The sequence below is a fragment of the Stigmatopora argus genome, chromosome 20 (assembly GCF_051989625.1).
Source record: "Stigmatopora argus isolate UIUO_Sarg chromosome 20, RoL_Sarg_1.0, whole genome shotgun sequence".
In the NCBI taxonomy this organism is placed as follows: domain Eukaryota; kingdom Metazoa; phylum Chordata; class Actinopteri; order Syngnathiformes; family Syngnathidae; genus Stigmatopora; species Stigmatopora argus.
In genome coordinates, this window is record NC_135406.1 from 2,991,516 (window position 1) to 3,011,655 (window position 20,140).

At 48.1% G+C, this 20,140-nt stretch overlaps 1 protein-coding gene and 1 long non-coding RNA gene across 2 annotated transcripts; one reads left to right on the top strand and one right to left on the bottom strand.

Annotated features, from left to right (window-relative positions):
- The first annotated feature begins 827 nt into the window (after positions 1-827).
- Positions 828-19,509, top strand: LOC144066192 (uncharacterized). The gene is made up of 5 exons (XR_013297398.1): positions 828-940; positions 1,048-1,106; positions 1,637-1,733; positions 18,593-18,676; positions 19,495-19,509. It is a non-coding gene; the product is annotated as an uncharacterized LOC144066192 (long non-coding RNA).
- Positions 3,539-17,282, bottom strand: nwd2 (NACHT and WD repeat domain containing 2). Its single transcript, XM_077589557.1, has 8 exons — positions 17,004-17,282; positions 16,276-16,447; positions 14,366-14,454; positions 11,776-11,892; positions 10,633-10,836; positions 10,401-10,551; positions 9,513-10,102; positions 3,539-9,443 (listed from the first exon to the last, which is right to left on the bottom strand). Exons 1-8 carry the CDS (start codon positions 17,016-17,018, stop codon positions 5,547-5,549), a joined length of 5,235 nt encoding a protein of 1,744 aa, XP_077445683.1. The 5' UTR covers positions 17,019-17,282; the 3' UTR covers positions 3,539-5,546.
- Positions 19,510-20,140: the final 631 nt, after the last annotated feature.

Genomic DNA, 20,140 nt, shown 5'->3' on the forward strand with positions numbered 1-20,140 from the left:
ACTCAAAATTGAACGAGGAGACACCAGAAGTAAAGTGATTTTAAAAAAAGTGCTGAGTTAAGAAATCATTTAAAATGTCATAATCCTGCACCGGATTTACGTCATATTGTCATGTAACAGCGTAACTATGTCAACTTTCCATAGTCAAAATTAGGTTTGAGTATAGTATTGACTGTTCCTTCAAGAAAAATAATTTAAAAAAAGAATTAAACATTGAAAAATAGCATTTTTACTGTTTTCCCTTAAAAGCATTGGCTCAGATATTGGCTCTGTATTCGAAAATATATAAATATTAGCTATCTATGATGTGAAAACGAGTATTCACACTTTTTTTAGGTCATCAGTGTCGCTGAAAGATGAATCGACTATCGAAATAACTGCCAATTTGTTAGATAATCGACCATCACTAGAAATTGGCCCGTGACAAAGAATGTGACAACATGTTCGTCTTTTTCGCAGCCTGACAGTGACATCATTGACAAATAACATGCCCGAAGACAAGTGAAAAACCGGTTCCCACTGTTTACAGACGCATTCGGCTAGGGTTGTCTCCAAAGAAAACTGATCTTATCTTATCCAATTTCTTCACTTATCTCATTCACATTTTTGGACACAAATGGGCCGAAATTTAGGTCCAAATCTGCTCAATTGGGCTTAAATATAAGACGAGATAGCTTGTCATCCTCGTTGGAACTCAAAATGAAAAGAGAAACGCTGTCAGAATTGCTGTGCGTATTATAAACGTATAGAGAAATCCTAAATAATAAAGATAATAACCGTGGTTTATTCGCGTTATGTATGCACTGTAGCTTTAAGGCAGCGGGTGTCCAGTAGCCAATCAGCGTGGCGCTAGCGTCTTACCGGAAAAAAGTGTGGGAAAATTAATTGAATGCACCTTGACCCAGACGACACAATGTTTCTTGTATTTGACAAGGATTCGGTAAGTTTTTGATACATATTCGACGATTAAAATGACGCTGCTAATGATTATAATTATAAAACTGCCAGTTTAGCCGAGAAAATAACTTTTTGTGGTGACTTTTATAGATACGAGACGTTTTTGGGCAAGGAGGGCCGCATGGAATCCAGCGACACATTGCTAAAAGGTAGGACCTCACTTTGAATAACTTTTACGTTTGAATGAAAAGTTTAGATGAATGAAATGTTTTTAAAGTTATCTAAATTTCATGTAGTATTTCATTGTTTGAAAAACTTTAACGAGGTGGTGCACGTCTACAGTTGTATCTCGCTTTGGACGAAGGAAAATAATGGTATGGTCCGTTTTAAATCCCCGTGCGCCATTTTGTATAACATTTATAAAGAATTCATTTTCCAATACGTCCATATTTATAATTATTTGATTGAAAATAATGCTGAAGAATAAAATCTATTACTATATTTCTGCCCAGGAGGGAAACATGAACAGAGTTGCTTTTAAAATGAACACTCTTTTTACGTAAACCACTTATAACGTTGATTATAGTTACTCGGTAGTATACTGAATTTAAGTAGATAGATGAATAACCTTACTACTGTTGAAACTCCTTTTAATGTTACTACACAAATTTAGTATGGTAAGGTTATTATAACAATTTCAACCATGACAATGGCACAGCTAATGAGTGACTATTTACAGATATGAAACGTTTTGGGGAAAAAAGGGCCACCTGAATGACGTGACAAAACGTTTTGGGAAAGGAGGACCACCTGAATGACGTGACAGATGGTTTAAGGTAGGACTCACCTTTAATAACGTTTATGTTTTAAAGAAAATCATACATGAGGAGAATGTTCTCAAAGTTATCTAAAGCTGCATCTGTGTTTTGCATTGATTAAGTATGTCATAGCTTGAGAAACTTTAACAAGGTTCTATCTGGCTTTGGACAAAAGAAAATAATTGTATGGGCTATTTTAAATATCACCATGTGCTATTAATTAGTTGTTTGAAAATAAAGCCAAAAAAGAAAAGCTAATACTAATTTGTATGCCCACAAATGAGAGATGAACCACAGTTACTTTGGAAATGAAGTGTTTGCATAAACCACTTATAACTTTGATGTATTACACCGCACTATGCTGAATTTGAGTAGTTAGATCAATCGTTTTACTATGGTTAAAATGGTTTTAATTTTATTTGATGAATGAACTCATTTGCTGCCATTGGTGGAGTTAGACGGCCAGTCAATTTGAACTGAGAGAGCTAGTTGCTTGCTCTTCCCAGTTCAAACGGAGTGGACGTCTATCGGTGTCAAAGGCAAACAGTTGTAGAAGGGTGTTTTGCAAAAAAAATTGAATTCTGTGTAAAATAAAAACCATACAGGTTAAATGTCTCATTCTGTTGTGTGTTCACCACCATCATTTTTTCATGAACTGTGTTTTAATGTTACAACTTGGGTTTGCGTCGTGGCTTATTACGTTTCTATTGTACACCATATATTTAAAAAGCAGCGACATTAGACAAGAACCACGGTAAGTTCATGTTTTAGCGACATTGGACAAGAACCACGGTAAGTTCATGTTTTAGCGACATTAGACATTAGACAAGAACCACGGTAAGTTAATTTTTTAGCGACATTAGACAAGAACCACGGTAAGTTCATGTTTTAGGGTCCAGTTTTTCAATTTTTAAATTCCATATGTCTCAATTTCCTGCAGTTTTGATGGGTTATTTTCCATTAGCGATTGGAGCTACCTAAGGTTAACCTGTGTAGTCTTTGACGGCTTTATCTGTGATGGCCAGGGGCTGCTGGGTGGGGTGGGGGGGCTTTCGGGGGTCTTGTTTTGTGGAGCGAATGAACCAGTGAGTCCGAGGCTTCCCCGTTGCTACATGGCACGGACAAAAGAAGGCTCCGAGCTGACAGAGTAAATACCTTGCGACAATGACAAGGCTATTTCTGATCCCAGCACCGTCGGAGGTGCTTTCGCACCGTAGTTGGGAAAACAAAGCCCCCACAGACGTGATCTCACCGCCGTGCGAACGAAGGGCGTGGCCGAGCCGGTGGATCCCGCGTTGCCGTGGAGACCAGTGCGCTCACGCAGATGGGCTCCCGGCGACACCGCAGGGAAATTAAAACGGCAGCTCGGAGCCCCGAGGCGTTTCATTGGCCCGTCGTTCTGGATTTGTCAGCGAGCGAACCGCACGCATCACCTTAATTCTAACGACAACGTCAGCCGGCGGCGGGCAAGGATCGGCCACGCTTGTCCCCTGTTTGTCGTCAAACGGAGACGTGCAATTAGCGGCCCATCGCATGCTTTTACAAGCCGTGTAAATATAGAGCCGGCGTAGGCAGGTTTATGGGCATGTATCAGCGTGGGTAATTAATGCACGAGTAGTATAAGTGAACCGCAATTGTTTAGAACGTGAAGAACTAGCGTCCACATTCATGGTCATGTAGGCACCAGACGTCCCTTTTTTTAGAAAGAATTGTTTTTGATAAATTAACTTGGATGTCTAAAACATTTTGACAGGGTGAGCTGTGAGTTTAAGATCGTGCAAGTTTCTGAGATGAGAGTTTATTCATCCAAAGTCATCCAGATGTAGCAACCGCGAGGAGCCATTTTATTTCTTTGAAATGTTTCATACAAACAATGCATACACACTAGTTTTATATTGCTTCGGACATACTTTTTTTTCTGCTTGAGTTCCAGTTAACAACCCGTAACAAAGTACAACATTTATGAAAATATAAATCTCTAAACAGGTAATCAATCCTGACAATACAAAGAAATACCATAGAAACATTCATCACCAGTATGTCAACTCTAAGTTGCAAACCTAAAAGTTATTAAAATTCATTCAAGTTTCTTTAACATACAATTAATACAATTTACTGGCGTCTTTAGGGCCACATTCAAATATACGCTTAAATTGGCATTCCAATATATGAGGACTTATTTTTTTCTTCTCTACTTTAAACACACACTTTCTTATTCATAAACAAAATCACAGTTCAACACTAAAACAATTTGGCAACAATATAATTACATTACGAGCCTCGTTAAACAAAATAAATCCAACCACCACTTTGGTAAATACGTATATTATGGTAATATTTTTTGAATATCCTCAAAGGAAACATTTTAAAGCTTAATGATGCTACCTTGTTAACTCTTTCAAAGCCATTGCCGATGATACACTATTTCCAATCATGTGGCGCTTTAAATTTTTGGGGATTCAAATCCTGATCGAAATACAAACATCTGAAGAAGGGTGGTTCATCTCGATATATAATCTAATCGGTGCAAATTAAAACATAACATAAACAATTTAAGGGACCACGCACCAACAAACTTTGCTACTGTTAGCTTTAACTTTAATCGATGAACCTCAGCTGCCATTGACGACGACAGACATCCGATATCTTTGGCTGTCCGTCGCCGGCAACGGCACTGGAACGGGATCATTAAATGCCGGCCCCAATGAAAATTAATTTTATCTCCATCGCGGTCAATGGCAATGAATGAGTTAATGCTTTGTTGCACTGTTCTCACAAACCACCGTTAAAGTGCTTCCACCTTGTGTCTAAAATGCAAAATCTACAGTACAAGCACACGGCCAAATTGTTTTAGTGACACGACGGACGGCTAATTAGTCTGTCCTTTTCTATATCAACACTTGAATTCCACTAGACCCAAAGCAAGTACATTAATTAAGGCGTGACTGTGTATGGTGCTATGCTACACTGTGGCGTTCCTCTTTAAAACACACAGTTGACACGTGAACGCAACTGCGAATTGGCACTCACGTTCCATGAAATTTCTACTAATAGCAAGTCGGCTTGCCATTTGTGTGTTTACAAATTCCCTGCATTGTGGTAAATCTTGTAGTCTGCACGTAAAGGACGTCTAGATATTCCAGGCACTCACTTTGATTGCATTAAGCACAACGTAACGTTTTAAAGTGTTGCACAAATTGCAGCAGCCAGACCGAGAATGTCCGTTTGTTTTTGTAAATATCGGCAAAAAAAAGAAAGCAACGCGGGAAATAAAGGTACCGTTTTAGGTACAGCAAGGGTGTCAAACTCTTACTTCAAATCATTTTGTAACTTGCAGGCTGCCATTGGCGGCAATATACTTCCATTCCATTTGAACAGGGAGATCATTGACATTGTTAATGTATTTATTTATTTTCATAGCTTTAAAAAAAACGAGGGGGGCCAACAATATTCTCCGATTTTCTAGTACTCAGTATTTCGTCAAGAACTACAAAAGGACGTAGCCGCGAGTTTGACGCCCGTGATGTACACAATGCAAACGTTAACGATAGAAATGGCTTTGACAATTTTCAGTCACAAATCCACGCAAGTTGTTCTTCAAACGCTAAAGGACACGTACTGGTAGGAGATTGAAGAATTTGTTTCCGTCTTGCGTTATTGAGTCCTAGCGTCCCAATGAGAAAGCACAACTAAAAGAGTACAACTAGATGCGAACGATAGTCAGACGCCTGACATTTGCAGCTGAATCACGTGGCTGTAAACAAGAGTCAACTACAGTACAAGCCCCCCAGAGACGGGACCCCTTGTCACGCGTCTCCACCCTGCCTTTGTTCACTGCAGCAGCTCCGATTTTTTCGTCGGAGTGGTAGACTCTCCTTCGCCGGAGTCGGACACGTTGATCGGACTGTCCCTGGAGAAAACCTCGGTCGATTCCCTCCAAACGCAGTCAGCGACAGTCTTGAAGGAATGATTGGCGCACTTGGGACGGATCTTCTGGGAAGCATTGTTGACGATCTGCCGGCTGTTGGACGTGGCGATTTTGATCTTGAGGGCGGCGTCCACGCGGTCCACCACGGTGTACGTTCCGATGCTGCCGTCCTCGAAGCCGACGATGATGTTCAGAGCTCTCTGCGAGAGCGCCAGGAATGTGGGGGTCTTGTACAAGGAGCACGTCCCGATACTCTTGCCGTCGGCGAGTCGCATGACGATCAGGTTGGACACCACGCCGGCTTCGTCATCCTCGTCGCAGCTCCGGAAGCAGACGTATACCAGGTAGCGGCCGTCCCGCGATAATTTCTGACGCCAGATTATACCGGCGGCGTGGACCAGCCTGAGCTTTCCGCTGTGAAGATCCAACACGTTGATATTCTCGTCGCCTTTGGACACGATTCCTTGCTTGCCGTTGGGCGAGATCTGAAAGTCCTCCAGATTTTTGAGGAAGTTGGCCGGCAACTGGACGCGCCTACAAACGGCCTCGTCGGCCACGCTCCAGATGAAGACCGTCTCCGTGGACGTGATGAAGACCACGCAGTCGGGGCAGTCCGGAATGAGTTTGAAGTTGACGATGGCCACGCCGTCGTCGCACACAAACTTCTTGGAGACGCTGCCTGACCACAAGCTAACGGCCAGCAGCTTGTTCTTGGAGGTGCCTACGAGGAACGTGTTGGCCGTGGTGACCAGGGCGTTCTGGAGCGTGACCAAGATGTTGCAAACTTTGTGCCCCGTCGCTAGTCTCCAAACTCTGGAGGCGTTTTGCTCGCAGAGAGAAACAACAAATTGATCGTTGTGGGTGATTAGGAGCTGGGCTATTCTCTGTCCGTTGATGCGAAAAATGTTCTCCCCGGAGACGGTTTGCCAGATGTACTGACTGCACTTGTCGTCCGAAGTCACCATGAGATCCCCCGAGGACGTGAGCACGCAGTTCTCCACCACGCCCTCGTGCTTGAAGACCGCTTCGATGAATCCGGTGCCAAAGTTCCACTTGTGGACGGCTTCCGAACCATCCATGGTGAACACGTAATCCTCTCTGCCGGACAGCTGCAACGTTTGGATCTTCTTGCCCGTTTTGTCAATATTGGACATGGCGGTGATGATGTCAATGTCCCAGACCGACAGCACTCCGCTGCTGGCAACAGACAAGAGAAGGTTATGGTGGGCCGACTTGATGAGTTTGACGATGGCCCCCGAAATCTCAATCAGACTGGCCATGCATTGCCCGCTGTCCCGCCGCCACACGAAGATGGAAGAGGTGTTTTCCATGGAGGCCACGATGCTTTGTCCATTCTTGGAAAGAACGGCGGCGACAAAGCGTTCGCTTCGTTTGGCTTTAAACTTCTCCACCATTTTCCACACTTTGGTATCCAGGACCTCGATACTCCTGGCCTTGCAGAGCAGAATGGAGCGCTGGTCTTCGGACAGCTCGATGCTCACCACTTCGCTGTCATCTCCTCTGCAGTCGTAGTCCTCCATCAAACGTGGGTTGGTGACTTCTTTGGTGTTCCAAACGGACAGGCTCCCCTCGTTGTCGATCATCACCATTTGGTTGATGGTGTCCAGGACGAGGATGGACTTGACAAACCCCCCGGAAAACTCGGAAGTGACCGTGGCCAGCTTCTCCCCGTTGCCCAGGTGAAAGATGGTGGCGGTGTTGAGGTACTGCCCGCAGAAGGCGTACATGCCGTCTGGCGAGCACTGGACGCAAGTCACCTCGTACCAGCAGTGGAACTGATACAGAGGCCAGCCATAGAGCAAGTCGATGACGTTGACCTCTTTGCTGGCCTCGAGCCACGCTAAAGCGTGGTGAGTTGACAAGGTGAAGCCGTTGATGAAGGCCACGCCGCCGCTGATGCCGCCGTGCTTGGACCCCTTGATTTCAACCTCCGAGAGAAGGCAGGATTTGTGGTTGTCATAAATGAGGAGCGTGTTTTTAGTCGTGGCCACAACTAAATACTTCTCGTCGCCGGTTAACCTGATTCCCAGCACAACGGATCTGGCCGTGTCGATCTGCCGGAGCAGCTGCCTGCTCTCCACGTCCCACGTGCTGACGGACCCGTCATCCAGAGCCACGAGGACGATGTTTGGCGCCAGGGTGGGCAAGATCTCCACAATGTGCATGTAACTGGAGCTCAAAGGAAGTCTTTCCGGACTGTAAGTCACGTCCATTGAAGAGTGGAGCGGCACGATGGAACAGTACTTGGGACCGTCCTTGTCGCACTCCAGCAGAAGGTGCCGAAGCTTGGGCAGGAAGGTGACGACGGGCAAAAGCCTCTGCTGCAGCTCTGCGGAAAGCGACGCCGGGTTTTTTAAGACTTTGACCTTGATGCCACGGAGGGTCGCGGAGAGGAACTTGAGCTCCTTTTCTTGCGTGTAGCTGTAAGCCACATCCATGTCGTTCAAAGCCTTTTCAAACTGCCCGATCTTGATCATCGTGTACAGCCAGCTGAAGTTCATGATGACCCCGAACATGAGGTCGTCGGTACGGCCGCTCCTGGTCAGGTGGAAAACCAGCTCCGTCATCTTCCTGTGATTGACGAAGAAAATGTCAGGCTCCAAAAGGTTGCACTGAAAAACCCAAGGCTGCTCGGGTGTCTGCCTGTCGTACGAGTACTTGTCCGAAGAGGTTTTTTCGTGGGACTGCGGGTGATGGGGATTTTTGTGGTGCGATATATTTTGGGAGGTAAAGTGATTGTTGTCATAGGTAAAGATTTTCTTTCTGCCGCCCGACCACGCACCCAGAAAGTATTCGGCCAGGAGACTGTGCATTTGATGGACGTCTTCTTCGTTGCTCAGGTACAGCTTCTGGGCAATGAGGTGCAGGTGTCTGTTAGCCCAGACCATCAGGGTGACGCTGCGCACCTGCCGTTCCACTAGGTAACCCTCCAGTTCCTCTTTGAGCCTCGCCACCAAGTCACAGGAAATCCTCAAGGGATTTTTTAAGTGAGATACCACTATGACGTCACCAAGAACAATGTTGTCAAGGGAAAGAATGTCCTCCAGCTCAACCTCTGTTAAACCCGCCTTTGCCATGGTGATGTACCCTAACGCTCTAAAGACAAATCGCTGGCCCAACTTGTTCTCCACGGAGTAGAATAACTGCTCGATGCTTTCGTGTACCGTGGAGCACAAGGATTTCTCGTCCACATCTTTGTGAGACCTCCAGTGCACCACCTCTCTGTAGATGAGGTTGACGAACATGGGCAAGGTGCACTTGGCTAGAGCCTCGTTGACGTAGATTTGTTGGCCCGAGGTGACCTTTCTCTTCACCCCAAGTAACTGCTGCTTTAACGTCTGGCTGCACACCTTGCGGTCCCTCTGCGTCAACTCCACATAATAGTACTCGTCGTGGATGACGCGCCGAAGCTTCTGCAGGATCCCGTGCTTGTTGGGCAGCGTGGACACTACGATACGGACCGTCCGAGGTAGTTGGACGGGGAGCCACCACAGCTTCCGAGCTTCGTCTGCCTCCGACAGTTGCTCCAGGGCGTCCAGGATGATGACCAAGGGTCTGTGAAAGGAAGATTCTCCCAGGAGGTTGATCAGGAGCTCCTTCATCTCCTGGATCTTGCTAGGCAAAAAGTGAATCAAGCAGCGGTAGTTTATTGCGATCTGTTCACAGACACTCTGGAGAAGGGTGCGCAAATCTGCCGAGGGCTGAGTAGAGCCGATGAAACGGACAATGACCACGGGATCCGTTTCGGGGCCGGCCTCCTTCTGCAGCCACGTGTAGGCCTGAAAGACAGCGGTGTAAGATTCACTCAGACCCCGTGTTCCGTGGAAAAGATGCTCGGAGGCTCTCACCTGTTTGGCCGCTTCAGCCAGAAGCAATGTCTTCCCCGTACACGGGCCCCCCTGCACTACAAGCGGACTCATCCGACTCCCCTTGGACGGCAGAAGATACTCCTGCACGTAATCCAATGTTTCGCTCTTGTACTCGTGCAATTGTGAGTATGCTTTACACAGCGAGAGGTGCTGTAAGATCTCATCGTACAAGGGATCCGTCTCCGTTTCAAAGTTCTGCTGGACCGTGGCCTGAATGATGTCCACCATGTCTTCGTAGAACTGCTTACACAATCCCTCCACGTAGTGGCTCTCTACCTCCTGGGAGTAGCCCAGCTTCATGTCGCAGTGAGTGACCGAGGAGTAAACGCGGAGGTTGGACGCAGCCACCACCGTTGGTATGAACTCGTCCCGCACCTTCAGCAGGCGCTCGTAGGCTTCCTGGTTGCGCATGACCCGGTCGCTGCTCATCACGGTGTCCATGTAGCGGGTCATCTCTGGGAGTTTTGCGAAGCGATCGAAATTGGAAATCTTGCGAATGTAGCAAACGCATTTCCTGAGAAAGGCCGGGGTTTGCTTCCCGAGGGCAAAGTCCAACTCGTCTTCCAGGGCTGAAAAGACAAGAGAACATTACGTCGGCGGAGACCCGCAGAAGACGAAAGATGTCACTTGAGCGTAGCGCCCAACACCCCCAACTCTACGGCTAGCGGTTTTTCAGACAATACTCTGAAAAGCGTCACCAGTGATTATTCTCCATCCCTGGATTTTGAAAGGATAATCTGTAGTTTTGCTAGCACAATGGCTATCTAATTAGAACGGTGACACAATTGTCATGAATTCATCACTAGTCGACCTCCAATCTATTTGAAGTGGCTACCAGTTTATGGAAAAATGGCACCTGAGACTGACCAGAGCAAAGGAACTTCTTGGCCTGAGCGCTCGGCATCGTCCCCTTTTCTTGAAGCCGTAGGACCGCCGTACGGAAAATCCGCTTGATCTCCTCCGACACTTTCCTCCAGGCCTTGTCGTGCTTGGTTTTGGCTGCGCTGCTGGACTCCATCTAAGTCGGGCGACAGGCACCCATTGACTCCAATCGTGAGGCATTTGCTATCTCACGATCTTTCTCCAAACGTGCACTCACTGAGTTCTGGTAGTTCTTGAGCATTTGGGCTTTGGGTTTGAGGTAGTATGCGGGCGGCACAGAGTTTTCATCCCTGCAGTACCACTCGTCCAAGATGTGGGTGTCCAGCCCGGCCTCCGCCGCCGCATCCAAGATCATCTCAAACTCGGCCGATTCCACGTCCCCCGGCACTCTGATGCTGCCGTACTTTTCTCCCACCAGACCCTGAAGGGTGACGGAAGGAAAAGGAAGGACACTGAATAGCCCAAGTTCCCGGACCGGGCCATCGACTTAGCCTGACATCACACGTAACATAATGGAGGGGAAGGGAGGGGTGGACAAAATCAAGGTTACTTTATCCCCAACTATTCTCTTTCACCGGCAGATGGGAGAAAAAGTAGAAGTGGAAGAAGCGAAGCTGAGACGCGTCCTTGAGGCGTTTAGTGAGGGTATTTATTTATTTATTTTACACGAGGGAATTTGATACCGACGGAGTACTGAGGAGAAAATAGAAGAAAAGACTTGTGGATCATTTGTCATGCTTCCCATCACCATGCCAACCCCTGCCTGCCATCACCATGGAAACCATCTTTATTGACAGATTAGACAAAAGACCCCCTCGTCCACGGGACGCGGCTTGTAAAGACACGATCCGTCGGGGGGAAAAAAATGTATCGATTGTGTACGTGATCGTAGCAGCGGGAAGTCAAGTATCAGGTTTTTGATCTGAATAAACAAAACTGTTGTCTCCAGTGTGACAATGTTTCGGGGTGTCGAGATTTGCGATTGACGACAAGGAAATTAGCATGCCATGGCGAATGCATTTTTTTACTTATCGTCATTCCTCATTTCATTTTCAACCTCCATAAAAAGATGCGTCGTATTTGAATAATTCAGCATTCATTACTCTACCTGTCATCCAGTTCCCCAACCTGAAATTGTGCTAGATTCTTTTGTACATGTCATTTTTAGCTTTCCATTTTTGTGCTTTGTCTACTTATACCTAGGTGTGTTGTACTATATATATCTTTTATTCTCCATTCATTTTTTTCCCCTCTCTTTTTACGAAAAAGAAATAATTTTAGTCCTAATCTGTGCCTGAAAAGGTTCCCCCCAAGTATACCCAGCTTCCGTGAGGGACGTTAGGACTTCACGAATACTCACAACAAAGCACGGTCCTGCCGATGTCTTTAGACATTCCTCCAGGAGCTTCATCCTGAGGCGCTGAAGCTCTGGGCTGTCCCATTCCTCTGGGTCCACACCCCAATAGAGGTCCACTACCTGAGCTCACCCAAAACAAACAAAAAAACACATTGAAAAAAAGATTGTTAACTCAATGGCTGCCATTGATGGCGCAATGCACTTAGAATTTGATACTACGAGGGCAGTTTTATATTTTCTTGCATGTTGTCTCCATCTGCTTCAGATATCTTGAAGCTGGCGACATTTCTTTTTGCCACTGACTTTGATTTTTCGCCCCTCGCCCGATTTCATGCCCTTTCTTCTTGGGCTTCACGGGTATTATCCCCAAGTTTAATAGTCTAACATTCAATAAATGTGGAGCGAGGGGGCGAGAAGACTTCCTGCGTTTGACCCGCTGCCGGCAAACTCCTTCCAAGGGCGTCAGAAAGCCGCTTAGCAGAAGCTGCTCCAGCTCTTACGTAAGCCAGCGTATAGTAGTTACAGGGGGAAGTGGGAGAGGAAGATTGGTAAATTGGCATGAAGGAAAGAGAGAACCATGGAAGCTCTTAAAACCTTTCCTTCAGAAGAAGAAAAAAGGAACCTGCCAACCTGGGAATGGGCGACGCTACCTAGAAATTCAAATTTCCCTTCACCGATAACATCGTAGCGGAGACATCGTCCGGGCACTCAACCTCTTCAAGGCTGGTGCTCGAAATGCTTTCATTCATCCTTTTCTAGCGCAATGGTTCAACATATTGGCCGCCATGGGCGGAGCTAAGCCTCTAATTCAATTGATGTAGGCGCGAACAAATGTGCTTGATTGACTCATTTCAGGCCTTTAACTGACTTTTCAAGAGCGCTATTGCACATTAGTGATAAACTCATTCAAGATGACAGCGGAATGTCAATTGGACTTCACCTCCCGCCAGATCAAGAGAGGATTCTGGGAGGAAAAGGAGCGCAGGGAGCGCCAAGACTGATTTCATCAGCCCGGCCTGCGTGTGTCAGCGGACGGCCAATAGCGTGCACGCCAATATGGAATGAAAGCAAAAGACTGCAAGCAAATTGAACCCCCTGCTGCTAGCTAGCATGCGGCAGGAATTCACAATCCGGCTCTAGCAAACCGGTTTCCGCCGAGGCGCCAACTTGTCACGTGGCGCGGGCGGGTGTAGGGGGGGTTTATATGATCGCGAGCGGGGTGGAGGCAGCGCCAGCGCTCGTCTGCGTAAATCATTTCACGCTCATGCATCTTGACGGCGAGCTGAATCACAAGACGGCACGTGGCCCCGCATTCTAAATGGCGGAGGTCAGGCACGCTAGGAATTCTGGCAATGTGCGTCTCCCATCGTCCAAAATGTGTCACGCAGAATGACGCGTGTGCATTTACGGCACCCTTATCCGCTGACCATGTTTTCTTCGGGGATGGGACTTCATTAAAAACAAGTAGCAAATTAACCAGAGGCTTTGCATTATAATCATCGCATAGCCATAAGTGTCCTGTTCGTCAAGAGTTATTTATAGAGGTGTTGGCAGAGTTGTCATTCCCCCACCCCGAGGCCGTGGGTTCGATTCCCCACTCGGGTGATCTTGCCCGAGTACCCTCGAGCAAGATACAGAACCTCACGTTGCTCCCAATGCTGCGTCATCAGTAGCATATCGTGACAAAGCCCATACAGGTCTAGACCATTTATCATTTGTGTACTTTTGTGTATTTTTGTATCATGTAAATCTGTGTACTTTCTCTCTCTATATATATACATACACACAAGGCATTTGTGTCTACAGATAGTGTTTATATGTGTAAGTACTATATAAGTTATATCAACTACAGGTAAGCATCTAAAACATATCAATGTATGTGTGTATACTCTATGTATGAAAATGTATAAATCTGTAGGAATTTCAATTTAGGTACTCTCCGTGTGTGTAGTATACCAGATGTAGGGGTGCGTGTGTGTGTGTGTGTGTGTATCAGATTTCTGTAGCCATCAGCCCAGCAATCATTATTGTTGCATTTTCAGTCTGCTTTAAAAGCTGCGTTACGTGATTGGAACTCGACACGCAATTAAAATGGATTCATTTTTTAAAAACTAGTTCAAGCTTATGTAATGAATCGTAATTAAGGCAGAGGAAGACTGGCCCTTTAATTGCCCCAGAATGTGAAGTCCAGGATTTGAATTGTATTCATATATTACTTATCGGAATCACAATCGTAGCATAAAATGAAAGCGAGTGGAAGACGGGCGCAAGTCAGGCTATCGGAAGCCCAAATCTCGGGCAGACTCGAGGGCTCTCCTGGATTTGTCCAACAAACACTGATAGTAATCTTTCCGTGCACGCCGATGCGCATTTGCAATGCAAATGCACTCAACGGCCAGAAGGAGAGAGAGAGCGAGACAGAGACAGGGCGACGACAACAGGGAAAAGCCCTCCCTCACGTCAGTCCGCCTTTGTCGCCGGGCGTCTTATCTCTGCCGGCCTTCTGTCCGCCTCAGCGTCGCCACAGGTCCAGCGTAAGGTTCCGATGGCGTCGCGTGCGAAACGGGCCAGACGGCAAATGGTGGCCACTAACCTGGAATTCAATGCCGTAATTCTCCCTGCAGAAGTCCCGTAGTTTGGGGTAAACGTGTTCTTTCAGCGCGTTCCTCTCCGCTTCTGTGTCTGGGGACAAAATCAATAAATAAGCAGAGACGACAACACTTCATTGTCTGTGTGTGACCTGGCGACCAGCCCGGCCGGGCTCGCTCCCAGATTCACTTGGGATCGACTCCAGTTCAAGATTGCATTTTACAGATCTCAGTTCTTTGGTTTTCGCGCTACCACCGACCTACTGGACATTTGCCTTAGGGTAAGGTCATTCGTTTCCCTTAAAATGGATTGGGCCTTCAACCAAAGAGTTTTCATCTCATTTTGAATAGCCACCTGATCGAAATGGCATCGTATCGGAATGCTGAATCCAATATTCTTCCAGTGAGTGTCCCCCAACCCCCCAAACCCACCGCCTTGTGCTGGTGTCCCACTTTCCCAGCCTTCTGAATGCTTGCTCTAATCGCTTTGGACAAGCCCAGTCCCTTTCCCCAGGGGGGCACGGATGGACAGTTCAAACCAAAACACGGCCGACCGACGGGGAGACCTGCACGGAACGCCCCCGTCCTGCCCCGCCCCGCCGGCGTGCAAATGTAGTCTGACGTATCTTTTACCCGTCTATTTTTAGCAAAGCTCGGGGCCCCGTCCAGACGTGCATCTGCCCGCGGCCGGCCGGCAAAATGTCACATTGAAGTGCGCGCAGTAAGTGGCGGTGGCGGTGGCGCATCTTGTTCCATCGTAAGAACGCTGCGAGGAATCGTAAACATCTCCATCACTTTCTCTTTGAAGGCTTTCAGATTAAACTGTCTGAGAGTGAGTTATCGTCACCTTACGCACGGGTGTGCTTGGAATTCAATCCGGGACAAAAAGGCGCTTTGCCAAGCGACCTGGCCGGCCAACTTGGCTAACATTTTTAGGACTGCCACCTAGCGGAAGAACTTCACTCATTGTGAAGACAACTTGCCGCAGGACAGATTTGTTCAAATGAAACAGACGTCTGTTTTTACGTCTTCACGTGGACGGCTATCGGCAACTGGACGTGGGGCCGCCACGTCTCGAAAGGAAAGGCCGGGGCGCCGAGCTCCGCAGTCCTCCGCAGCGATGCGCGCTCAAAGCCAGCAAGCGCTGGCAAATCGATAGCAGATGACCCGCGGGATGCCCGAGGCGGCTTGGAGCAGCCGTCCGTGAAGGCCAGATGTTCCCGCGTCTCAAGAGTCCTACATGGTTAGCCTGACAACCTGACAACCCCCCCCGCCCTCCCCGGGCCAATCCGCTACAGTCCGCTCGCCTGTTGAGGCGCTCTCTTTTGCCCAAACCGGCGCCGAAGCCACGACGTGGAACAATCCTCGCCAATGGAGGTCGAGAGCGAAATTCTACATCGCCTGGATTTGAAATCTCGGTGCTTTGTCTTAAGGGTTTTTGTTTGCACACTGCTCGTCGTACGTCATTGGTCACTCTCCGTGACGTGGCGAGCGGCGGTTCGTCTCAGCTCGACTTAACTCTCCAAGCTCTGACCTCCATTCCCAACCTAAATTCTAATATTAGTTTCATGATAAATGTACTCCACGTCAACTAAGGGCCATTTAAATAGTGTGCTTCTATACTGATACATGTAATACATTTTCTATTAATTTGACTATTCTCAGAATAATGTAGGCGATTACGAATGGGCAATATGGTAAAAATAAAAATGACTTTTTCGCATATGGTTGAATGGAGTTTTAATTTTCAATGAAATTTTAACAGTTTTTTTAACTGTTAGATTTTATAATGTATTAGATCATTGTATTCTAGCAGGCACTGCATTCTAGTGGCCAAGATCTTTAAAAACTAGTTAAAACGCTTTAGTAAAATCTGTGAATGAGCATCTGGCTGGTGTGGGGTGCGTTGACTTACCGTCGGGGTTGGCACATATGAAGACGCGGACGCTCCGGCCGCTGGGGACGTGGTGCGGCGGCAGGGCCAGGACGTTGCCGCTGATGGCCGCTTTGCGCAGCGCCGACTCCCGCGGGCAAGGCTGCCGGCCGCCCGCTCCCGACGGCCACATGGGGCTCGACTTCCAACGTGGCTGAGCAACGACACGCCTTTTAAAGGACAAAAACTAACAGAAGCGCTTCAACTGTCGAGTCAAAGTCAGGAGTCAAGAGCGTCGTGTTGTGGTAGTTTGGAAATTCCTATTCCCAAATGCGCATTGAGAGCGATACACACCCGGTCCAATTTTGGAGAGGGAGGGGCCCTCCTAGTTCAAAACGGACCGGACGTCCCTCGCCGTCAATGGCGGGCAAAGTTGAGACGAACCGCTGAGTGGCGGGATCGCGTGCGAAGAAAGGGACGAGTGTGTGGAAATGAAGAAGCTACTAGCGCTACGGTGCATGCGTAAATGCCTGCGTGCACGTCCTTGGACGTGCGCGTGGATTTCGAAGCCGAGCAGAGCGAAAAACGCCAGGAGTGGCGAGCGTGGAGCGTGCGGGCACACCCCGCAGAGGCGGCTCGCTCAGCCGAATAACCACCGAGGGTGCTTATTCCGCCGGGAACGGGCGCGGGGGAACCGCCGCCGCTTTTCCCGGAGTCGCTCGGTCCGGCGGCGTTTGTCGTCGTCGTCCAGGCTCAATCTGGGCGCTCACATTCATCCGTTTCATGTCGCCGCTTGGGCTGGGATCCCGGCGTGGACAGTGGCGCCGCCCCGACACCCATCAGCGTGGCGGTGGGACGGCAGGACGTGCGCCTCTCGTTGAACGAGGTGCGCCCCGACGCATCCCGCTGCCTCCGCGAGCCGACCGAGCGCTGCTCCGATCTGATCCGTTCCGCTCCGCTCTGCTCTTCTCTGGCACTGGCAGACGGCGGGAGAGACCTCGGGCCGTCCAAAATAAAAGCGGAACTGTGCTGGTTCTTCAAAATAAAGTCCTGGACGCTCCTCGGGGCTCCTCGCGAAACCGTACGTATATCGAGATCCCGGCCACGCGATGGAATAGAGTACGTCGTGATGCTCTGGATGGTGCGCGGTTACCATGGTAACCGCATTCTGACAGCCCGTTGGGTACTGCAAATTAATATTGATCTCATTTTCTGAACCGCTTTATCCTCATTGAGGTTGCGGAGGGGTGCTGGAGCCAATCCCAGCTGTCTCCGGGCCAGTCGCAGGGCACAAGGAGACAAACAACCAATCACTCATCCCTAGGGGCAATTTAGAGTGTCCAATCAGCCTACCGTGCATGTTTTTTTGTAATGTGGCAGGAAACTGGAGTACCTGGAGGAAAGCCACGCAAAAATGTATCCCTCTTATAAACTATTTCACTACCTCAGCCAGGAAAGTGACTGTCCTCTATGTATTCCTTCTGCTATGTTTTGTGTTGAAGATAACTCGGGGATCACCAAATTTCCAGAATGTTTTGAGCGAAAAAAGGGAAGAGGTCAAGGAATTTGGGGGTCAAAGGTCAGCTCAAAGGTCCCAAGAGGTCAAATTGAATAGGCTGACATCTGCCCTCTAGTTGTTCCTACTATTGCACCTCAAGAAAGAAGATTTTGCAAAAGTGTTATTTCCATCAATATAGTACGATTGGCATTTAGCTGTCAATCATCTCAAATTTCAACCCTGTAGGTTCCCAAAAACTCGGTTAGTGTGCCAAACAGGAGAAGATATCCAAGTGTTAAAGTCTTGTAAAAAAAAACATTGTGATAAATAATTCTGATTATAAAATGTATTGTAAAATGTATTTTCTGATAAGGAAAAGGATCAGACGTCGACTAGCGACAAACTCCCTTCAAATTCACAGTCCAGGCAAGAAAACAAGCGGATGATCGGACCCCCATCTATTTTGAGAGCGCGGATCACCTGTCCCAGAATTTGGCGAGCCAAGCTAAAGCTAACTAGCGCCAACAAAGACTCCTCTGTCATTTTGCCCGTGTGTTTCTCCATCCTGTGGGAGCTCATTATCTTTGCGTCCCGCCCGGCGTAAATGCCGCGTCGCATCCCTCGGCGCCTTCCTCACGCTGGTTCTCTGCCGGCATCTTCGTCAGATGAGAAGCCAGACTGGCCGCCTCCGAAAGAATGTCAGTGCCCGGAGGTCCCGAAGCGCCCGCTTTCCCGTGGCTAACGCATCTTTAGCCGGGAAAAGAGGTCAAACCGGCTAACACCGGCTTTCAACTTTATCAGTTTCAAGTCAGTATTTGCCAACTGCCAGTCTTTCTGTCTGACATTTGTTTCCTTGAATAGACCCAAGAAGGAGCCTCGGTGGATTGGATGGTGGCGGGGGTGCCGTAGGCGGCGAGCAGCGAATCACCTGTGAAGCCTTGCACTGTTAAGTCTTGATTTTCATTCCTCTAACAAGATAGATTTAACGCTTTGGTGTAGCGGCTAAGAGAAGTACATCTAAAAGCTCCAAAAGTCTTCATCTAAATCTCTGAAGGCTACAAAGGAGAATGATTTGGGATCAGCGGAAAGCCAGTGTGGATCAGAGCCCAATCCTTGCCTTTGATATCTTGTGACTGCATACGCTAGTGTTTCATGGTTACTATTTATTTTTATTTTATTTTGGGAGGGGGGGGGAAGCCACCGATTCCAGCTGCCTGTAGCGATAAAGCCTCTTTGGCTAACACGGACAAAGTAATCCTAAATTTCGACATAACTCGCATTACCGTCGCTAGCATGGCTTGCTCGTACACGGCCAAAGAGTGATAAATTGGTAAGAACACATTTATTTTTTTGCCATTCGTGCAGTCGCTGCCAGTCCTCCCACTTCTAATACATTAGGACATCCATCGATATTTTGCCGTAGCTCATCGTTCCGGTCTGACATCGTCGTTCGTTCTAGCGTACTGTTGTGTGGTAGAACGTTGACGTTTTATTCTGTCCGACCGACGTTCGAAACACGCTTTTAGTCTCCGTGGACGAGGGACTGTTGCGCTTCTCCCCCTGCAAATCAATTAGCGCCAAAGGTCACAGCGGGAGCTCAAACAAAAGTGCTATTTGCCAGGCGACGAAAGGAGCTGCCGGCGTCCCGAAATAGCCACAAAATCATTAAAGCCGGCGGCGGGTCTTTAACTCTTTCCAAGTCGGCGATAGTGAAAGAAGTACAACGAAGGTCAATGGTACTTTCTGGATCTTTTTTTTTTCAGGATCAACTCTGACCGAGCCGCTTGGAGCCAATTGACGAGAAGGCGGCGCTCGAACCCGTCGCCGTGACCTCAGGTATCCATCCTTGGGGACGCTGGTTGAAATGACGCTCGTGGGTAAGTGTGCGATGACTTTCACCGCTCGCCCTTGTCAGCTGCGGGAATTAGCCACGGTGGCCTAGAGCGAGGCGTCGTCTGATCGGTTCCAGAATCTAGTGGAAGTTTCCAATTAAAAAGCTTAAAAAGCCATCCTGCCACCGCAGTTTCTAGTCGAGCGGCGGCTCCTACTTGAGACTCTCCCGCCGGATGCCCAATGAGGAGTGGTGGGCTTCTAAAAATAGCACCGTGAGGAATTAGCGCCCGCGTTACGCTACGGAGACCCTATGCGCGAGGGCCACTCCAAATGGATTGGCCGTCAAATTCAAGAAGCCCGTGGTGACGGTGACGGCGGCGGCGTGTCACGGCTTTCTCGTCTCGTGGGTTCTCGGCCGTGCGCACGTGTATGAAAAAGTACCGGTTTGCAAAAGACCAATGATTTATTCAGATTGGAGCGCTCGCACGCAGAGGCCGTCACGGTAGCGGAGTGAATAGTCACGTCCAGTCCCTCCTTTAAAATGAACTCTTCCCCCACTAAATTTGCCCGAGGACG